Source organism: Pteropus medius, unplaced genomic scaffold (assembly GCF_902729225.1).
Source record: "Pteropus medius unplaced genomic scaffold, Ma_sr-lr_union100, whole genome shotgun sequence".
In the NCBI taxonomy this organism is placed as follows: domain Eukaryota; kingdom Metazoa; phylum Chordata; class Mammalia; order Chiroptera; family Pteropodidae; genus Pteropus; species Pteropus medius.
The window spans coordinates 134,760-153,169 of record NW_024355523.1 but is presented as its reverse complement, the minus strand read 5'-3'; the positions used below and the strand labels follow the sequence as shown (position 1 = coordinate 153,169).

At 33.7% G+C, this 18,410-nt stretch overlaps 1 protein-coding gene across 1 annotated transcript; it reads left to right on the top strand.

Annotated features, from left to right (window-relative positions):
- The first annotated feature begins 8,399 nt into the window (after positions 1–8,399).
- On the top strand, positions 8,400–17,933 carry MMP13 (matrix metallopeptidase 13). The gene is made up of 10 exons (XM_039858741.1): positions 8,400–8,691; positions 8,780–9,021; positions 9,712–9,860; positions 10,039–10,164; positions 12,129–12,290; positions 13,658–13,775; positions 14,741–14,874; positions 15,908–16,067; positions 16,693–16,796; positions 17,472–17,933. Exons 1-10 carry the CDS (start codon positions 8,572–8,574, stop codon positions 17,570–17,572), a joined length of 1,416 nt encoding a protein of 471 aa, XP_039714675.1. The 5' UTR covers positions 8,400–8,571; the 3' UTR covers positions 17,573–17,933.
- The last annotated feature ends 477 nt before the right edge of the window (positions 17,934–18,410 follow it).

Sequence of the window (18,410 nt, the reverse complement as noted above, 5' to 3'; positions counted from 1 at the left end):
AGTTCTTCCTGCCCTCTTTTCTGTCCTTCATATGTCAGAGGGAAAATTACAGGTACCCTGTTGCTTAGCCAATTTTAGAGATAAAATCTTCAAAAAAAAAAAATGCAAATTATACATTCTACATTTAAGGTCATTAAACAAGGGATGAAGCCTTTGTTTTTATCCATAAACTTTACTTTGGACAAATGAATGTGCTATATTGCTCTGTCTCTGGAAGTAGTGCAAACAAAATAGGAATAAGAATGTCACTTCTCAGTATTTATCTGAACAAACCCAAAACACTACTTTAAAGGGACATGTGAATCCATATGTTCATTGCAGCATTATTTACAATAGCCAAGATGTAGAGACACTTAGGTGTCCATCAATAGATGAATAGATAAAAAAGAGACGATACACGTATACAATGAAATATTATTGAGCCATATAAAAGAACGAAATCTTTCCATCTGCAGTGACATGGATGGACCTGGAAGGTATTGTGCTGGGTGGAGTAAGTCAGAGGGATATAAAGTGTAGCATAAGGGATATAGTAAATAATATTGTACATAATAATAACTATATACAGTGTCAGATGGACATTAAATTTATCAGTGTGATCATTTTGTAAGTTAGGTAAATGTCTAATCACTGTGGCTTACACCTGAAACTAATATAATATTATATGCCAACTGTAACTGAAAAAATTTTAAATTATTAAAAAAAAACTAAACATATTAAAGTAAAAAAATGATAAGAAATGAATCATATACCAACATTTTGGCTCTATAAAATCAGCTCAGTGAAGTTCAAATTATTTCCTTCCAAACCTCCACCCCAAATGAAGGTGTCTGCAGACTCCTGTACAGCAGAAGCAACCATGTTTATGCTGATGGCCTTCCTGTTCTGGATTCTTACTGGCCCCTATCAGTCACCTCATCTACTTCTAGAAAAAAGATTTCCTCTCAAGGCAGGTTGCTTTCCATAGAGGTAACGGTCCCTCCTCTTATTATTTTTCTAGCATATAATTTTTCCTTTTAATGAGCTTGATCATATACTCTCTTTCTAGCACTATTTGAACACTTTATTACCTTCCCTAGAGATTAACACATGGGCAGAAGAGAAATCTGAGCTCCTGGGGAATAGAATCCAGCATATGCAAACCTTCTTTGGTCTACAAGCAAATGACCAACTGGTTGCTAAAGTTTTAAACCTATGAAGCAGCTAAGGTATGGAATCTCTGATATGGGGAGTATAATTTTTTTCCTATGAAAATAAAGTAGCTAACTGATAACTTGACCTATAGGTAAAAAGATGGCTCTGCACAGTGTGTAATGTTATTTTAGCTGGCAGGATCAGCTTTGGCAGATCATATGCTTATGTGGGAGGTAGTTTAGGGGTAATACATAGCATCCTGAACTATCCTAATCAGAAGGCTGAGATTCTAATCCTAACATCAACTTCGTCTCTTTGTGTGGTTTTGAGGAAGTTTCTCAATATCTTTGAACCAGTTTTCCAATGTAATATAAAGGGATTAGGCTAAATGATCTCAGGAGGTCCTTTTGGGGTCTATAAGTCTATGTCATGCCTGTATAACATTCTTGTGTATTCCAGACCAAGCTTTTTCTCTGTTACTTAAATATTGAGTTAGTAAATCTTCCCTAGGTGGCTTTAAATATCTTTTAAAAATAACATTTTATTTAAAAAATTGGATAGAGAACTAATGGTTTCATTTTGTTCTTGTATAATAATTTTCAGTGAGAATTGAATTTTAAGGAAGAGTTAAAATCAGTTGTCTCTTAACAGTGGTAGCATGATATAGCAGATAATTTCCCTGCAAATTTAGAAAGTTCAAAAACAACAAATATTGAAACTATATTATTGGGTGAAGCTGATTCTTTCTGAAGTGAGATTCTTAATTATAACTCACTTGAAGAGAAGGATTAAGACATGAGATAATCCCAGCAAGAAGTCTGTAAATAATCACCTTGATCCTGGCCTTTATTTGTAACCATTTATTTATTCATTTGTTCATCCATTCAACACATTTTAACTTATTACCTAACATGTGACAAGTGTGGTGAAATCTCTAGGGGTATAAAGATGAATTAAAAACATTTCTGCACTCAATCTCAAGTACATCAGTAAGATATTTTTCTACTAATGAATGCCTTTGAAAGTAAAACTTCATTGATTTAAAGACTGCTGATATAGGTAATTATTTTACATTGTGCGCCTAAATCTCATTTAGCAAAATATTGGAGAAAGGAAATATTTTAATGTCTTTCTGTGTTAATGTTTAGTTTCACTTGAAAGGCAAATTAAGTTAGAATGCTGTAGCTTATTTTTTAGGAACTTAATGATTCTTTAATATTTTTTACAATAATATTTATTTAATGTTTGCCTCAATACTCTGGGACAACCAATTCAATTTTTTAGTGTATCACTTATGTAACATAGGTTGAATGTTAATTTATTAGTCATACCCAATTAAATGATCTTGCTTTGCACATCAATGAAATTAAAACAGCATTAAAAAAATTTATATTAAATAGAATTTTATATTCTTATTTAAAATTATTAAAGTTTTATAGTAGTTTTTAAATCTCGACTGATTATAGTGCAGTTTAGATTTTCTTGACCAAAAATCCTTGTAAACACATAAAAATTACAGCTACCTCTAAAGAAAATTTAATGTACCATGATGTGCCTTAGATCTCTGATTCTATAAGAAAATAAAATGAATCAGCTAACGCAGGGGTCCCCAACCCCTGGGTCACGGATCAGTACTGGTTCGTGGCCTTAGGAACTGGGCTGCAAGAAGTGAGCGGCTGACAAGTGAGCAAGGCTTCACATGTATTTGCAGCCACTCCCCAGCATTAGCATCACTGCCTCAGCTCCACCTCAAATCACCAGGCATTAGATTCTCATAGGAGCACCAGTCAGTCTCTGGTGCCAAAAAGGATGGGGACCACTGATCTAAAGGATAGATTTTAAAAGTACAACAATCTTTAAAATTTTACATTTGGGAACTTACTGAAATGCCTCTGTGTATTTGTGTGTTAGTCAAAATAGTGAATTACATTTCTGGATCTCTCCCCTGAAACTGTGGACTATGCTCTCTTCAAGCAGCATTCAAAGTTTGGAGCAGTGAGACTCAACTCAATTTCACTGAGTTTTCCGGGACACTGCTGTCATCATGATCATCTTTGGAAGCCAAGGTAATAATGATAAAAAGACTGTCTATGTTGAAGACTTCCCAGTTTTTAATACACTCTACCTGAAGCAATGGTTTTGGTTTTGTCTTGACAATTTCCTCAGTTATCATCTGAGTTATGTCCCTGTTTAGAACATGGACATTTCTTTCACCTTTGATGGGTCCTTTGGATGGGTCCTTTGGATGGGTCCTGGCGAGGATCGGGGAGGTGACATTCACTTTGACGATGATGAATTCTGGACAAATAATTCCAAAGGTAAAGGTGAACATTGTTCAGTTAGAATTGGTGTAATCCTAATCACTGAACTTGTGTAATCATTGATCATGAATAGTGGTCAAAATTACAGAAATCCTCCATTTGAGGGAAAATTGCTTTGTCCATTTTATATACATAAGTAGTCAAATATTGAGTTTTTCATCTCATATCCCCAAATTGCAATTAAGGCAATAAAAGAAAATCAACCAAAATGCTTTCTGAGGTCTCAAAAGGTTAAGTTGACACCATAGAGATTGTGTGGTAACACTATAAAGTTTGACTTGACCCAATTTTTTCTTCCTGTGGTTGAAGAAAGTATAACAGAGTTCACCATTTATTCATCTTTTACAGTTATTGAACTCATATAATGCGCCATGTGCTTTACAAATCCTGTAAGACTGATTTTATTATTCCTACTTCACAGGCTTTGATCCGTCTGGCTTCAGGACCCATATCCACTACCAGTACAGTATTCGCCATATCTTTTACATATTCCAAACTAAGTTTTTTGTATAGTTGTATGGTGGCCATATATTCTACTTTTTCCCTAAAAGTAAAGTGACCATAATTTTTCTCTTATTTATTACTGTCTAACAACTGAGGGTCAAAAGGCACAACAAAACCAGTGATGGAATCACAAGGGCTGCAACCTGCACCCCTTGGGCACTATGCTGTGTCAGGATCACCTGGTCCAGACCACTGAGGAAGGAATCCTTACAGGTTTTGGCTTTTGTCTTTCTTCCTAAATATGCAACAAGGAAGGGATGTAATTAATAAGGCTTGAAGAATCCATCTAAAATCTTTTTTAGAAGAATTAATTTTGTGTGACATTTACATAGATCGTCAATGCTGTGTTTCTTTATAGACTTTACCCTGTGTGCTGTTGCTGCACACAGATCTGGCCATCAGTCCATTGACCTCGAGGCTCTGATGTTCTCAACCTGATGATGTATACCCACCCAAGAAAGAGAAAGATCTCTGAGGATGATGTCAAAGGAATCTAGGCTCTCTGTGGTTTGCTGAAGTTTGGCTTTCTTCTTATTACATAAGTATTCATTTGCCTTCTAATCCCTTAAAACAGCTTTTCTCAATTTGTGTATTGTGAATCTCCAACACTGCCAGGAGCAACTGAAAAGAATGTTCCAGGCTCAATGCTTTAACCCTCTCTTAGATTTTTATGATGTCATGAAGCTCAGAAGTTCTCCAGGAAGTAAATTGATTAATGGTTGTTTAATACAATATTTCCTAAACTCAATGCTTTAACCCTCTCTTAGATTTTTATGATGTCATGAAGCTCAGAAGTTCTCCGGGAAGTAAACTGATTAATGGTGGTTTAATACAATATTTCCTAAACTTATTTGACCATAGAAATTGTTCTCTTTCCCTCCCTCCCTTCCTTCCTTCCTATTATTAATATTCGTGGAACACCTCTGCCACCCATGGAATAGGATTTCATAGCACCCCTTTTAGAAAATGCAGTCCTAAAACATATAATAATGAGTGTTTTTTCCCAAGAATTTGTGGAAGTCCAGATCGGAGGGAATCAGGCTAATTAGGTTGACCACCATTAATTTTTCATCAACTTTTAATCTTATCTCAAGGGGCATATTTTTTAATAAGTGAATTATCTGTGTAGCTCTGGTTTAAGATTCTCCAGATCTTTAAATATACTGAAATTGCTTGTCGTTAAAACCACGAAGGGCCCATTTGTCTTGTTTTCATTTCTATTATTTACTGCCAAACAATCCAGATTTTTTCTTTTTCAAAGACATTTAGGCAGGGATGTGTATTCTATTCCTGGTTATTTTCTCTTATAGTATTTGGTTGAATCTGGCAGAGGTGGGCATTCAGTAACCACTCTTTTGAACAAAACACAATAAGAATTAAAATTCATTAGGAAGTGAGCCCAGGAAACTAAATTCAGTCTTGACTTTCAGGAGACATATTCAAGTAATAACTAAAAAGAATTTTTCTTTTTTTTTGCAGATTCCATTTATTTCTTTTGTGGATCAACCCAGTGTGAATACAGCAACCCTGGAGAACATGTCATTTAAACGTTGAAAGTAAATGACCTTTTAAACTCCTGACCTTCTGCTTTACAGCTGCACAATCAAAAATGAGTCCCTCTGCACTTTGCACTTGACCTGGGGATTGACTATGCATAAGGAGCTTAGATGGGGCACTCTTCTAACTTATTCTAGGGCATAAACATTGTGGATGAAAAGGAGGTTCTATGGGAAGTAATTTCATGGGGTGATCTGATCATAAATTCCTAAATGTCATTCTTTGTTTTGAGTCTCAAAACACTCATAATTTACAACACTCTAAACTGAAGCTAAATTTTTTATCTTAAAGATTCTTTGATTTACAGAATTTTCATAATTTAACCCCAACTCAAATGACCTATTTTTCTTGTTATTCCTAATCTGGAACCCCCTGTGCTTTACTCAAGGGTTGTTCATTCACATTTTTGGTTCTCTCTTGGGGAATGTTTTGAACTTAGACACTGATGACGACATATGTTTTTAAAAGTCCCATATTACTTTTGTCTGAATCAGCAGCATTTCTAATTTAGGTCACAGTTTTGTTTGCTCATTCTACAGGTTTTCAAATTTCCCTGATGAGTCTTTAGAGTTGTTAGAACCATTTGTAAAAGCCAACTCATTCTCATTGTGTTAAAGGTAACACCCTCATTGTGTTAATGAAACCACAAACACTTCACCAGTGATAACCAGAAGCCTGGCTTTTATCTTAACAATTAACAACCTGAGATAAGGACTTGTATGCACCAGCAGTTTGCCAGCATATTTCCATGTGATGACACATCTGATCACCATCTAAAATCACTCCTCAGTGGATAATAGCCTATGGGCAAACAGTCTGTTTCAATTTCTACTTTAACTTGAGGAATTTTTATTTATCCTACTAAGAAAATTACAGAATGTGTAACAGTGTGCAATCATTAACCTTTCTGTGTTTTTTCTTTTGCATTGTTTATGTTCTTAAATGAAATGAGAAACTAATAAATACTAAAGCTGTTTGAAAATAAGCATTTTTTTTAAGTTGAAAAAGAGTGACATTTATTTTCGTTTCTCCTTAAAAATATCTCTTTGTTGGGGAGACAATATTGTAATCATCCTAAGAAAAAGGTACTCATTTTATTCTTCGTTTCATCTTCATAGATGACTAGTATGGTATCCAACACAGTTGATACCCAATCAATATTCATTGATTTAATAAAGAGCTCTAAAAAAATTCTAGTTTAAAGTAGTAACATTTCTATAAATATATGAAGGTCTATAAATACAGTTAGCTTATCTTATTTGATTCCTTTCTCCCATTTTCAAACATGAAACAAAATGTCATTTGTTTTTAAACTTCTTCAAGCACTTTCTTTTTTAATCCAAGGAGACTTTAAAAGGTTATGAAAATTTATTGGTAAAACAAAATGCTCTCTTAGAACAAATTTTCTATAAACTTTCTTATGAACAAATTTCCTATAAGCTTAATAGATGAATCAAACTTTTGGATAATTTTCACTTAATCTCAAAAGTAAATGTTATACACAGAGGAGGCTTAAAACAAATTATTGTTCATCATTGCTGATTGAGCCTAAATCTAAGCTTGAACTCATTGGAAATAATCTATTGTAAGGATCTATTTGGCTCTATTTTGTATAAAAGCATAATAGGTTTCCTTCAACTGATTGCTTATATTTCATAGGCTTTTATGGTTTTCTCTGAGGTACTGGCTAATCTAGATTATAGCATTTTACCCACATGTTGGGATATACCTTCCCTAATCTGCATTCATGCTCTTTTTCTTTGTCTTAATATGTTCCTGACCCGAGTTTCTCTCTGACTCTTGAAATTAACTTGCAATTTCAATTATTCAATAAATCTGAAAATGATGGCCCACAAGGCTCTATTCATTTATACCTGTGAGGGACCAAAACAGCATTCTAATCTGATGATATGAAATGTGTGAAGTTCTGAAAGGAATAATAGGCAAGAGGTGCCAAGAGGACTATTTTCCTAAGTTTTTTTTTTTACTAAAAAACTTGAAAATAAAAATTGAGAAACTTGAAATTGGCTATGTGCTTACCTAAAGTCCTAGTTTTCCTGGGTACTCCCAGAGGTGTAAGAAATAAGCAGCCCAGTTTTTAAGAAAATATCTGAGAATGGATGGGGTAGAGGTCATATTGGATGGTGGTTAAGAACATGAAGTTTTGAGTTTACTGGCCTGGATTCATATCCTGATAGTGCCATTTATTAACTATATGACCTTAAACAAGTATTTGACTTCTCTGTGTCTCAGATTACTCATATGTGAAGTGAAAACAAGCTTTCCAATAGTACCTACTTCATAGGGCTTAAATAGGATATGTTTTAAGCCCAGCATGTAGTAATTTCTTAATATGTTAGTCATTGTATTGTAGTTCAGTATATTTTATTCCGATATATTCTTCTACTGTGTCCTTCACCTATGGGGAATTCATGCAAGATTCCATGTTTGTTGAGAGGTCACAGTGAGTGCTTTTAAATTTCAACCACATCATTCAATCCTGTGGATGTGCTATGATACCGCTGAGTCTCTGAGCTTGGTCCTGGTCCAATAACATGACCCTCGGGTAGATATAATATTTCCTTCCATAGTCACTCTAGAGAAAGTGAAATGGAGAACTCACCAGGTCATAAATTCTGGAGATATGACTAGTTTTATTTTTATGGAAGTAAGGGCACTATCTTGATATTCTTATCTGAAAAAGTAAAAGTAGCTGATTTCCACCAGAAAGACATTTTTGCCAAATGAAGTGAAAAGTTTATTACTCTCTGTTTCTTCCCACAGTATCCATAAATATACTGAGGCCATTTATTTTGCCAGATGGTTTTTCAGACCCTGCTGAAATGAGAGATGCCCTCATTTTGTATTTCCCTCAAATTCTACCACAAACCACACTTCTTGGGAGGAAAAAAAAAGTCGCCATGTAAGCATGTTTACCTTTAACTGACTAGGAAGTTGAAACATGTCCATAAATGATGACTCACCATCATAGGCCTATAAAAGTAAAGGTACTCCTCTGTGGAAAGGCAGCAGCCTCCAGGCACAACCATTCAAGATGAACCCAGGTGTCCTGGCTGCCTTCCTCTTCTTGAGCTGGACTCATTGTTGGTCCCTGCCCCTTCTCAATGATGAGGATGATGATGATTTGTCCGAGGAAGATTTCCAGTTTGCAGAGGTAGAGTATCTTGCCAATCTCAATGGTGTGCTATACATTATAAATACCCTTCTCTTCTAAAAGCAGGTCATTTTGATCTTTTTTCTAGCACTACCTTAAATCATATTACCATCCCCTGAATCCTGCTGGCATCCAGAAGAAGACTGCAGCAAGCTCCATGGCTGACAGGCTTCGAGAAATGCAGTCTTTTTTTGGCTTAGAGGTGACTGGCAAACTTGATGATAACACCTTAGACATCATGAAAAAACCAAGATGTGGTGTTCCTGATGTGGGTGAATACAATGTTTTCCCTCGAACTCTCAAATGGTCCAAAATGAATTTAACCTACAGGTAAATTATAGGCTATCTTTCTTTAACATTTGTTAGTCTTTATTCATAGTATTAGATGTCTAATTTTCAGCATGAGCTACGAGTGACAGAACATGTATGATCTCATTTTAAAAAATAGGCCTTAAACATTTAAGGCCTATTAAATTAAGAAAGTCCAGGGTAACTTTATGACTGTTGATGAAAATGTCTTATAACATCAATTATTATGTTAACTTAGCATTATTTTTCATTGGAAATGTCAAACTATTTCTTTTAGATATGAATCAAAATAGAAAAGTAGGTTTAACAAAATTTGCAAATGTAGTACGTCAGACATATTTGTTATAACAATGCTAAAAAGGGAGAGTTCCACTCTAGGAACTTTACAGAACTATTTCATTTATTTAGACTATAGCAATGCAACGCTAAACTTTTAGCATGCACTATACGTTTCTTTTAAACATCTGGATACTTTAAATTTAAAATGCCAAATGGTCATATATTTGGAGATACTTAAGATGTCTGATTGAATTCTTCATTTTTTTCTTTGTGTGACATAATAATCAATAAGATCTTTAAAACAATGGACCTCAAGTGGAACTTTCAGAGAAGCCATTGCATTTTGAGTTGAAAAGCAGTAGTCCAAGAAAGTACATTCTAAAATAGCTTTCACCTTCTAAAAATGTAATTGAACCTTTTTCTGTTGAATAGAATTGTAAATTATACCCCTGATCTGACTCATTCTGAAGTTGAAAAGGCATTCAAAAAGGCCTTCAAAGTTTGGTCTGATGTGACACCTCTGAATTTTACCAGACTTCACAATGGCACTGCTGATATCATGATCTCTTTTGGAACTAAAGGTAATGATGCGAAATCATTTTTGAAATATTTTTATATTCTGTTCCTAATTAGTTCCATCTTTTATTCCTTTTTAAAGTCATTCACTGTGTTTTACAGAATTCAACAAAAACTCACCAACCACCTGTGCTAGGCACTACTGAGTATAATTATATTTTTAACTCTTGCTTTTATGTGTAGAGCATGGAGACTTCTACCCATTTGATGGACCATCTGGTCTGCTGGCTCATGCTTTTCCTCCTGGGCCAAATTATGGAGGGGATGCCCATTTTGATGATGATGAAACTTGGACAAGTAGTTCCAAAGGTAATATTTCTTATAAAGATATAATCGATGATTACTAGATTAGATTAGACAGTGAACCCATTGATGAGAAGTTAAGAAGCATATTATGAATTATATTAGGTATTTGATTATATTTACCAAAAAAATGTAAAAGTTTATCTTACTAGTCTCTACAAGTGACATTTCTACAAACCAATGTGAAACATTAAAAGTGAGCAATATTTACTTAGTTTAGTTACTTGAGGGATACTGTCTTTCTGTCAACCAAGGTGTTGTTACTGTGGATACCTTTTGGCCTGTTAAGGAAGTACAGTTTATTAAAATATATATCTAAAACTTATTAGGGCTGAATATGAAGGTCATAGATGTTGGATGTGAATTGAGATAGTTTTTTCTTTTTTTTTTTCCCAAGCAGAAATCTTAATGGAACAAGTCCAGTCAAATTTCTTTTCCCTGTTATATGAATTACCTGTTTCAGTCTTATCTATATCATGGATTTTATAAATACCACTCTAATAAATCAAGATAATGTCTTACTACTCCAAACAGCATGAAATAGACCATATGAAATTTGTATTTACAAGAGAAAAATGAAACTAGATGTTACTTCAGTCAGCAGTTGAATTTTCAAGGCTCAAAAGAATTGGGAATGTTAATTTCAGAAGAAAAACCAGACTGTTCCAACTAGGACTTAACTTTGGAGCTGTGTTGACCCTTAGTTGTGACAACTAAGGGTAGTCTTCATAAATAGAGAATTTTTATTATTTATTTAAATTAAAAGGATTATTTTTCTGAACAGTAAAATTAGACCTTGAATGATCAATACCTCAACTCCAATGCCTCCAATCTGTTTTCGGAAGGAAACGCCTCCAATTTGTTTATGTTCTGCATATTTAACATGTAAAGATGGTTTTAGGAGTAAAGAATAAAATATAGTATTTTTAAGGTAGAGTCACAATACACCTGACTTTTAAGTTTCTGCATAAATTTTGGATTCAAAATATTTAATTGAAATGAATGAAAATATCAACAAACAAATCAGAATTAATTTTTCAGCTGAATGCCAAAAATGGTATCCATTACTAGTCATTTCAATGATGAATTACTTGTTGCTCAGATTATGTGAACTTTGATTGCTCTTATGGTCTGCGTAATATACTAACTTAATTATACATTTTCTTCATGCGTACGCTATGTTAGTTAGCAAAGGATATTTAAAGTTAAATTGAAACCACTGACTCCAGCTTTCATGATGTGTTCTTTTTCTTTTACTTTTTATCTTTTTCCAATTAAAATAGTAGTATCAGGAAGCTCAGAAATTGGTAAAAAGAATGACTGTAGGAAATAATGTAAATATGAATCACAGTAGTCTTTTAAAGTAGAGGAAAGATGACCAATCAGAATTTCTGTTTCTTTGAACTCTAGTGTCTACGAATTTTCTGAAAAGAATCATTTGGTTAGAATTTGTTCCCAAGTAGATTCCCAGAGACCTTATTTAGTTAAGGTCTCTGGGAATCTACTTGGTTATCCTCCACACTTGGTTATCATCTCTTTGGATGTTGCCTCCTGTTTAGATGATGTTCTATGCAGCATCCTATATATGAACCCTTACTTGATTTTCCATGACTTTTCCTTTAAGATCATTACTGTTCGCTTTCCCCCACCTGATCTGGGAAAATAAAGAACAAGTCAGGATTACTAGTGTCTTCTCCGCAACTTCTTATTGGTTGCTAATTATTTGAGAGCATTCTGTTGATATTCTAATTGTGTAGGCAGCTATAATCAAAGAGAGCACTAAATTATTTATAAAGATTAAATCAACTTTTGAATCTTCCTTCAAGCCACTGAATATTAATTTTAAAAAATGAGTAAAATAGCAAAGAAAGAGAAATGATGACAAAAAATAGATGAGGAAAATAACATCCCTTCCATTAATTAGTCATTGGAGAATCTTGTTTTCTCATTGTTTCTTTATTTTCTTATAGGCTACAACTTGTTTCTTGTTGCTGCCCATGAGTTTGGCCACTCCTTAGGTCTCGACCACTCCAAGGACCCAGGAGCGCTCATGTTTCCCGTCTACACCTACACTGGCAAAAGCCACTTTATGCTTCCTGATGACGATGTACAAGGGATCCAGTCTCTCTATGGTAACTCTTAATCTGTCAGTTTAAAAGCAGAATATATTTATACATTTATTTTCTAAATTATCACTGAATTTGCCATGATCAATATTGCTCTCCTGGTTTTGTAATTAAAACCTGGGAATACATGCTCGTTTTTTTCTTTCCAAATCAAACTACCTGCTGTAATAGAAATGTTCTGTTCTTCAACATTTTTGCAGAATATAAGTCCTCATATTTGTACTTTATACATGGCAAGGTATATTCAATACCCTCAAAATACCCCTGACATAAGAAAGGAAAATTCTTTAATTTCCATTTAACCAGTGAAGAAGCCAAGCTCTGTAGAGTTTAAATAGTGTATCTACAGCTGAAGGTAAAAGTGAGACCTTAAGTAGCTTTTATAAATTCTGGTTATTCTTTCATGCACTCTAGTTTGCCTGAGTGGAAACCATTCGAGTGGCCTGCAGTAGTTTTTAATCAACATTTGCAGTGACCATCGTAAGAATCTTTTCCTTTTTATCCTTCCAAATTTTCAATAATATTTACACAGTAATTAAACTTAAACCCAAGCAAGCAAATTTACCTGCCATAAATAGAGTTAAAGCCACAGTGCACAGTCATCAATGTAAACACTTCAAGAGCACCTGGCTAAGGAAACTTGCTCATGTCACCCAGACCATTATTTTCCCTCTGGATTTAAATCCACTCTTGATATTATTTTATAAAATCTGCAACTAGTGTGGGTGTGAACAAATATTTTGCAATTTTTATGATTTCTACAATATTGTGACAGAGACTTGATGATAGAACTGATATGAACTCAGTAGAGAAAGCAGTTCAGAATTGTTATTCTGCTCTGCACCCCTTTTGCACTCATGTGCTCTGGTAGAAAAGTTATAAGCAAGCGGCAAGTCACAGTTTATCAGATACAGCTGCGCTGATAAAGTGGTGAAGCAACATTAGCTGATGTTGATGGCTGGTAAGATAGGTAAGAGAAAGAGCCAAGATGAGACCTCCCATAGGGATGATGTGCCATCAGAAATGGCTTTAAGAGGAATGTGTTTCTCAAGAGCCTACTGTCGAGGTTGCATAAAACATGGGAAAAGTTTCCTCAAAGTCTCCACTCCATCTCTATCATCATCCTAAAGAAACCTAATTTGTACTTGAGATGAATATCAAGAGATCTTGAGGGATGAAAGCAGAAGGGGCAGTAGCACCTGCAAGACCTTGATAACACTGGAGCAAGGAAGCAGGATTACACGTATTTGGATCATTATGTAGGAGCAATAGGACTTACTGCCCTCCTTGGAAGAAACCCTCTCCTACTCTCCATTAGCAGGATCAAGTCATCACATGCTCAGTAACTTCTTTCATTCATTTAATGCCTACAGGTCCAGGAGATGAAGACCCCAACCCTAAACATCCCAAAACTCCAGACAAATGTGACCCCTCCTTATCCCTTGATGCCATTACCAGTCTCCGAGGAGAAACAATAATCTTTAAAGACAGGTACTCTTGATATTATTTTATAAAATCTGCTTGTAACAAATATTTGTGAGGCTGTGTCTACAAATTGTCAAACCATCCAGTCAAACTTAGAAAGGTGAAGTTAATAGTGAAAATAATAGAATTGGGGCAGTTTGTTTACATATTTCAGATGAAATAAATGACTGATAGATAAACATTTTACTTTTCGATGAATAATTTTGTCAGTGTTCAGCTTTTTAACATCTTTGGTTATAGTCTGTTTTTATTAAGATAACCAAATAAATATGTAAATCTAATTTATTTCCTTAACAAACACATAAGTATTAAAATCAATTACCATATAACTCTCAATGTCCACATGAATTCCTTTTGGTGTGAAAGATTTTGCACTAGGTACATATGTTGGAATATGAGAGAAGGAGGGTTTTATAAACTAAACCTGTAGGTAACAAGAAATGAAATATTAATTTTTTATTTCAATATGCTTATATTTGCTGATTTATTGATTCATCAATTAATTGTTTCCTCATCTGTGATCCATTACCATTCCCATCTCCTCTATTGCATTGTATTCCAGGTATATTCTCATTCACTTTCCCCAGGCCATGAGATCCTGGATGACATAGTTTATGTAACTCATGTTTTCTTTCCAGAGCTCTACATAGTGGCCTGGCACATTTGCTTGCCTTGTAAATAGGCAAAGTTGTAAGATAGGCAAAGTTGAGCAAGTCATGGTCTCAATCCACAAAAGACTTAGAGCCTCCACAAAGGCTCTGAGACTTTAAAATTTAATGCTTTAAGCGGAGGTTAGGATAGTAATACTTGGTTAACTGGCATTTAAAGGGAAATGGAAATATTTTCCCCCTCACAGGTGACAGAGAATGTTTTATCTAACTTACCTGCATTGATGTAGAGAGGTGGCTAGCAGGATAGAAATATTGCACTTACAAAAATGACAGAAAACTATATTTTTATTTTTGTGTTAGATTCTTCTGGCGTCTGCATCCTCAGCAGGTTGATGTGGAGCTCTTTTTAACAAAATCGTTTTGGCCAGAAATTCCCAACCGCATTGATGCTGCATATGAGCATCCTTCCCATGACCTTATCTTCATCTTTAGAGGTAAGCCTTCCACTGGTAAGACCTCCCATAAGTCCAGGGAAGGCAATGATGAACATGAACTTGATGCTACCAGAGACTTGGTAAAATAATCACTCCTGAAAATGTACGTAAGAACTAAGTATAACAAAATGGAAAACAGAAAGCACCTGAAACTGTCTACCAAGTATCCTCAGATTTGACAAGTAGAAAGTCTACATTATTAAGATAAATATATAAGGGTATACAAACAAAAAGTGGGTATTTATCATGTATATGATAAATATATCATGTATATGATAAATATACATGATAAATACCCACTTTTTGTTTCATAGCAATCACTTTTTTCTCTTATTTCCTCTTAAAAATTATTTGCCAAGCAAACATTATAACAATGTACATTTTGAAAAGTTAAAAAATATTATTCATAATTCCTCTATCCGAAAATTTAATTTACTATATTTAATTTTCTCACTTTCTTTTTTAGTCCTTCACAATATGTAATATATATTTTTAAATATTTATATTCATAGTGTATATACATTTTAATATTCTACTTGTTCCCTTGGCATAAAATTATGAAAAGTTTTCCAAATTGTCACTCCATCTTCATGATCATAATTTATAATGGTTACATAGCATTCTACTGACGTTGTTTCTATTGTTTGATTATTATAATTAATGCTATATGAAAGTTATTTTTAAAGACAGAAATAACTTTTGATGGCATATCAAATTTGAGTTTTCGGTCTAATTTACTATTTCTATGGTGCTGTTTATCCATATAGAAATCTTAATGTATTTTTCACTCAGCTCCATATTTAATATTCAGAGGTAATAAATTGCCAAATTAATTATTACATTTGATTGGCTATACTCTTAACTAGGAAATTAGGATCTTAAATTCTATTTTTGCTTGAAAAATTCTCGTATTTCTATGTTTCATAAACATTTATTTCTAAATGTATGTCTTTCTTTGTTAAAGTAAATGTCTACATATGTGAGTCCTAATAGATTTCCTTAAATAATAAAACCATTCTTTCACTTATTCTAGGCAGAAAATTTTGGGCTCTTAATGGCTATGATATTCTGGAAGGTTATCCCAAAAAAATATCTGAACTAGGATTTCCAAAAGAGGTGAAAAAGATAAGTGCGGCTGTTCACTTTGAGGATACAAGGAAGACTCTCTTCTTCTCGGGAAACCAGGTCTGGAGGTATGGCAGCCATATTTACTGAGCCATCACCTTGTGTCATACAGGCAAAGTGAGTCTCAAATGGCTCTTATTGCTATTTTAAATTATTATCTCATGCATTATTAACATGCAGCATATTAATTTCTGTTCTGTATCAGTTCCTGCAGGCAGCTCCCTCAGACAGAGATTTAATTCTCAAAGCTTCTTAAAAATACACATACATACATATAATTCTCACCTCTTCTGAGACACTGTTTTATCTTAGTCATTCGTTGTATCCCAACTATGCTAAAATTATTTCTTCTACATGGAGTGGGAGATCAGTAGAGAATTATTCAATACATAAACATATATTTATTTTACTCTAAGAACACTCTCCTAATAACATACTTTTATAATAAATATGCATTTTGTGAAATGAAAATGAGCTTGTAACTGTCTTTGCAAATATGGCCTTTAGGCAAGTCAAAAAATACCAAGCATCCACTATACACTCAGTATCATAATTCCTTATTTTAAAAAGTTACCAGATGTTTTAAATGGACTTAAAATTTTAAAACATCAATTTTGAAACATGTCATTATATTTATCGTATCATGTCTAAGGTAATCTCTAAAAAACTTAAGAGATTTTTCTTATTAAACAGCTATGATGATACTAACCATATGATGGATAAAGACTACCCCAGACTAATAGAAGAGGACTTTCCAGGTGTTGGTGATAATGTAGATGCTGTCTACGAGAAAAATGGTAACTAGTTTCATTGCACTTAATGGAGGGCTTCTGTAGCCCCTCAAAATCATCTCCCTTATAAAGGACTTTCGTACAGGACTTCGATGTGCTAATAAATGCATGGCAGTTAAGTCATTCCTGTGTGACTACTTGCATGGATGGCAAACGAAAAATAATATGCTTAGAATAAATGAGAATTTTACTTAATGATTACTAATTCTTCAAATAAAAGATGCAAACCTTAAACACTATCTTAAATTATGCTTAAAGATGCCAGGATGCAGAGTATTGCCATAATTCAAGTCAGAGATAGAATGGGGAGTAGTTTATATATGAAGACAATGGCCATCATAACTATATAATGATTTTTACTTTAATTATGAAGAGATATTATCCCTAACTTATAATAAATAATGAATATCAATACTTCAAGTAGCAAAACAGGAACTCCTGACAAAGACAACTAATTTGAGGTGATAATTTAGGAAAACTGGGAAACTTTAGACCTTTTTTCCCTCCTTAAGCTACAAGCAATATATTAAAACATTAGTAGGGTTTATAAAGATAAGTAAGATAAATGTTAACATGTTAAAAAAAAAGTGTGGGATCTAACAGAATAGATTTATACTGTTAGCTGGAGAAACCCTTATTGTTTCAAACTCAAATTTTTCTTTTTTGATCTTTTTCTTGCAGGTTATATCTATTTTTTCAATGGGCCCATACAGTTTGAATACAGCATCTGGAGTAACCGTATTGTTCGTGTCATGCCAGCAAATTCCCTTTTGTGGTGCTAAGTGTCTTTTAAATATTGTTATTTAAGTCTTGGAGGACATTTGGGATAATACCTCTTAGGGTATGGGAGAGGGAGAGGTATCAGGAGAAAGCTTAGTTCTGTGAACAAGCTTCAGTAAGTTATCTTTGAATATGTAATATCTATATAACTATGCGTGGCTGGAACCACATTGAATTTTAAAGTAATGAAATTCAGTATCTCTAAGGATCACCTAAGTCTTGTATGCTATACAGAAGCAATAATTGGCAATATTTCCCACATCGAAAATGAAATATATGGTCTGTCAAAGAGAATTAGCATAATTTCTAATATATTTATAAGAAAATTTTGTAAAGGCATAAAAATAAATTGCATTTATATAATTAATAAGTTATCTTGGTCAGAAATTTCAAAATAGCATAAAAATGGAATTTTGGGGGAGCATATGGTAACCATAGATGAATGAAGATAAACTAAAAGGAAATGTCTATAATAACTATATTGTAAACAACTTCACAAAAAAATAATTTGGGTTTTGCACTGAAAATATTTGCATGTACATGTACCTTTTCATATAGACACTAAGGGACATATCGATGTCATTAAAGATAGGAAACAGAGACTAATGGTGAGGATGTTAGACATGGCCTTTGGATTCTATTTAATTTTCACTTTGACAATGTCTCAAGGGCTATACTCTTAAAGAACACAAATATTTCTTTGCATATTTATAAAAGATAGAGACAATCTCTGTATTCAAATATTTCAAGTCTTTCAAAAATATCAAAGTAAAATATTAAAATTATTATCAAAATGATCCAAGACCACAGCATCACGTTTTCATCAATTATCTGATTAAG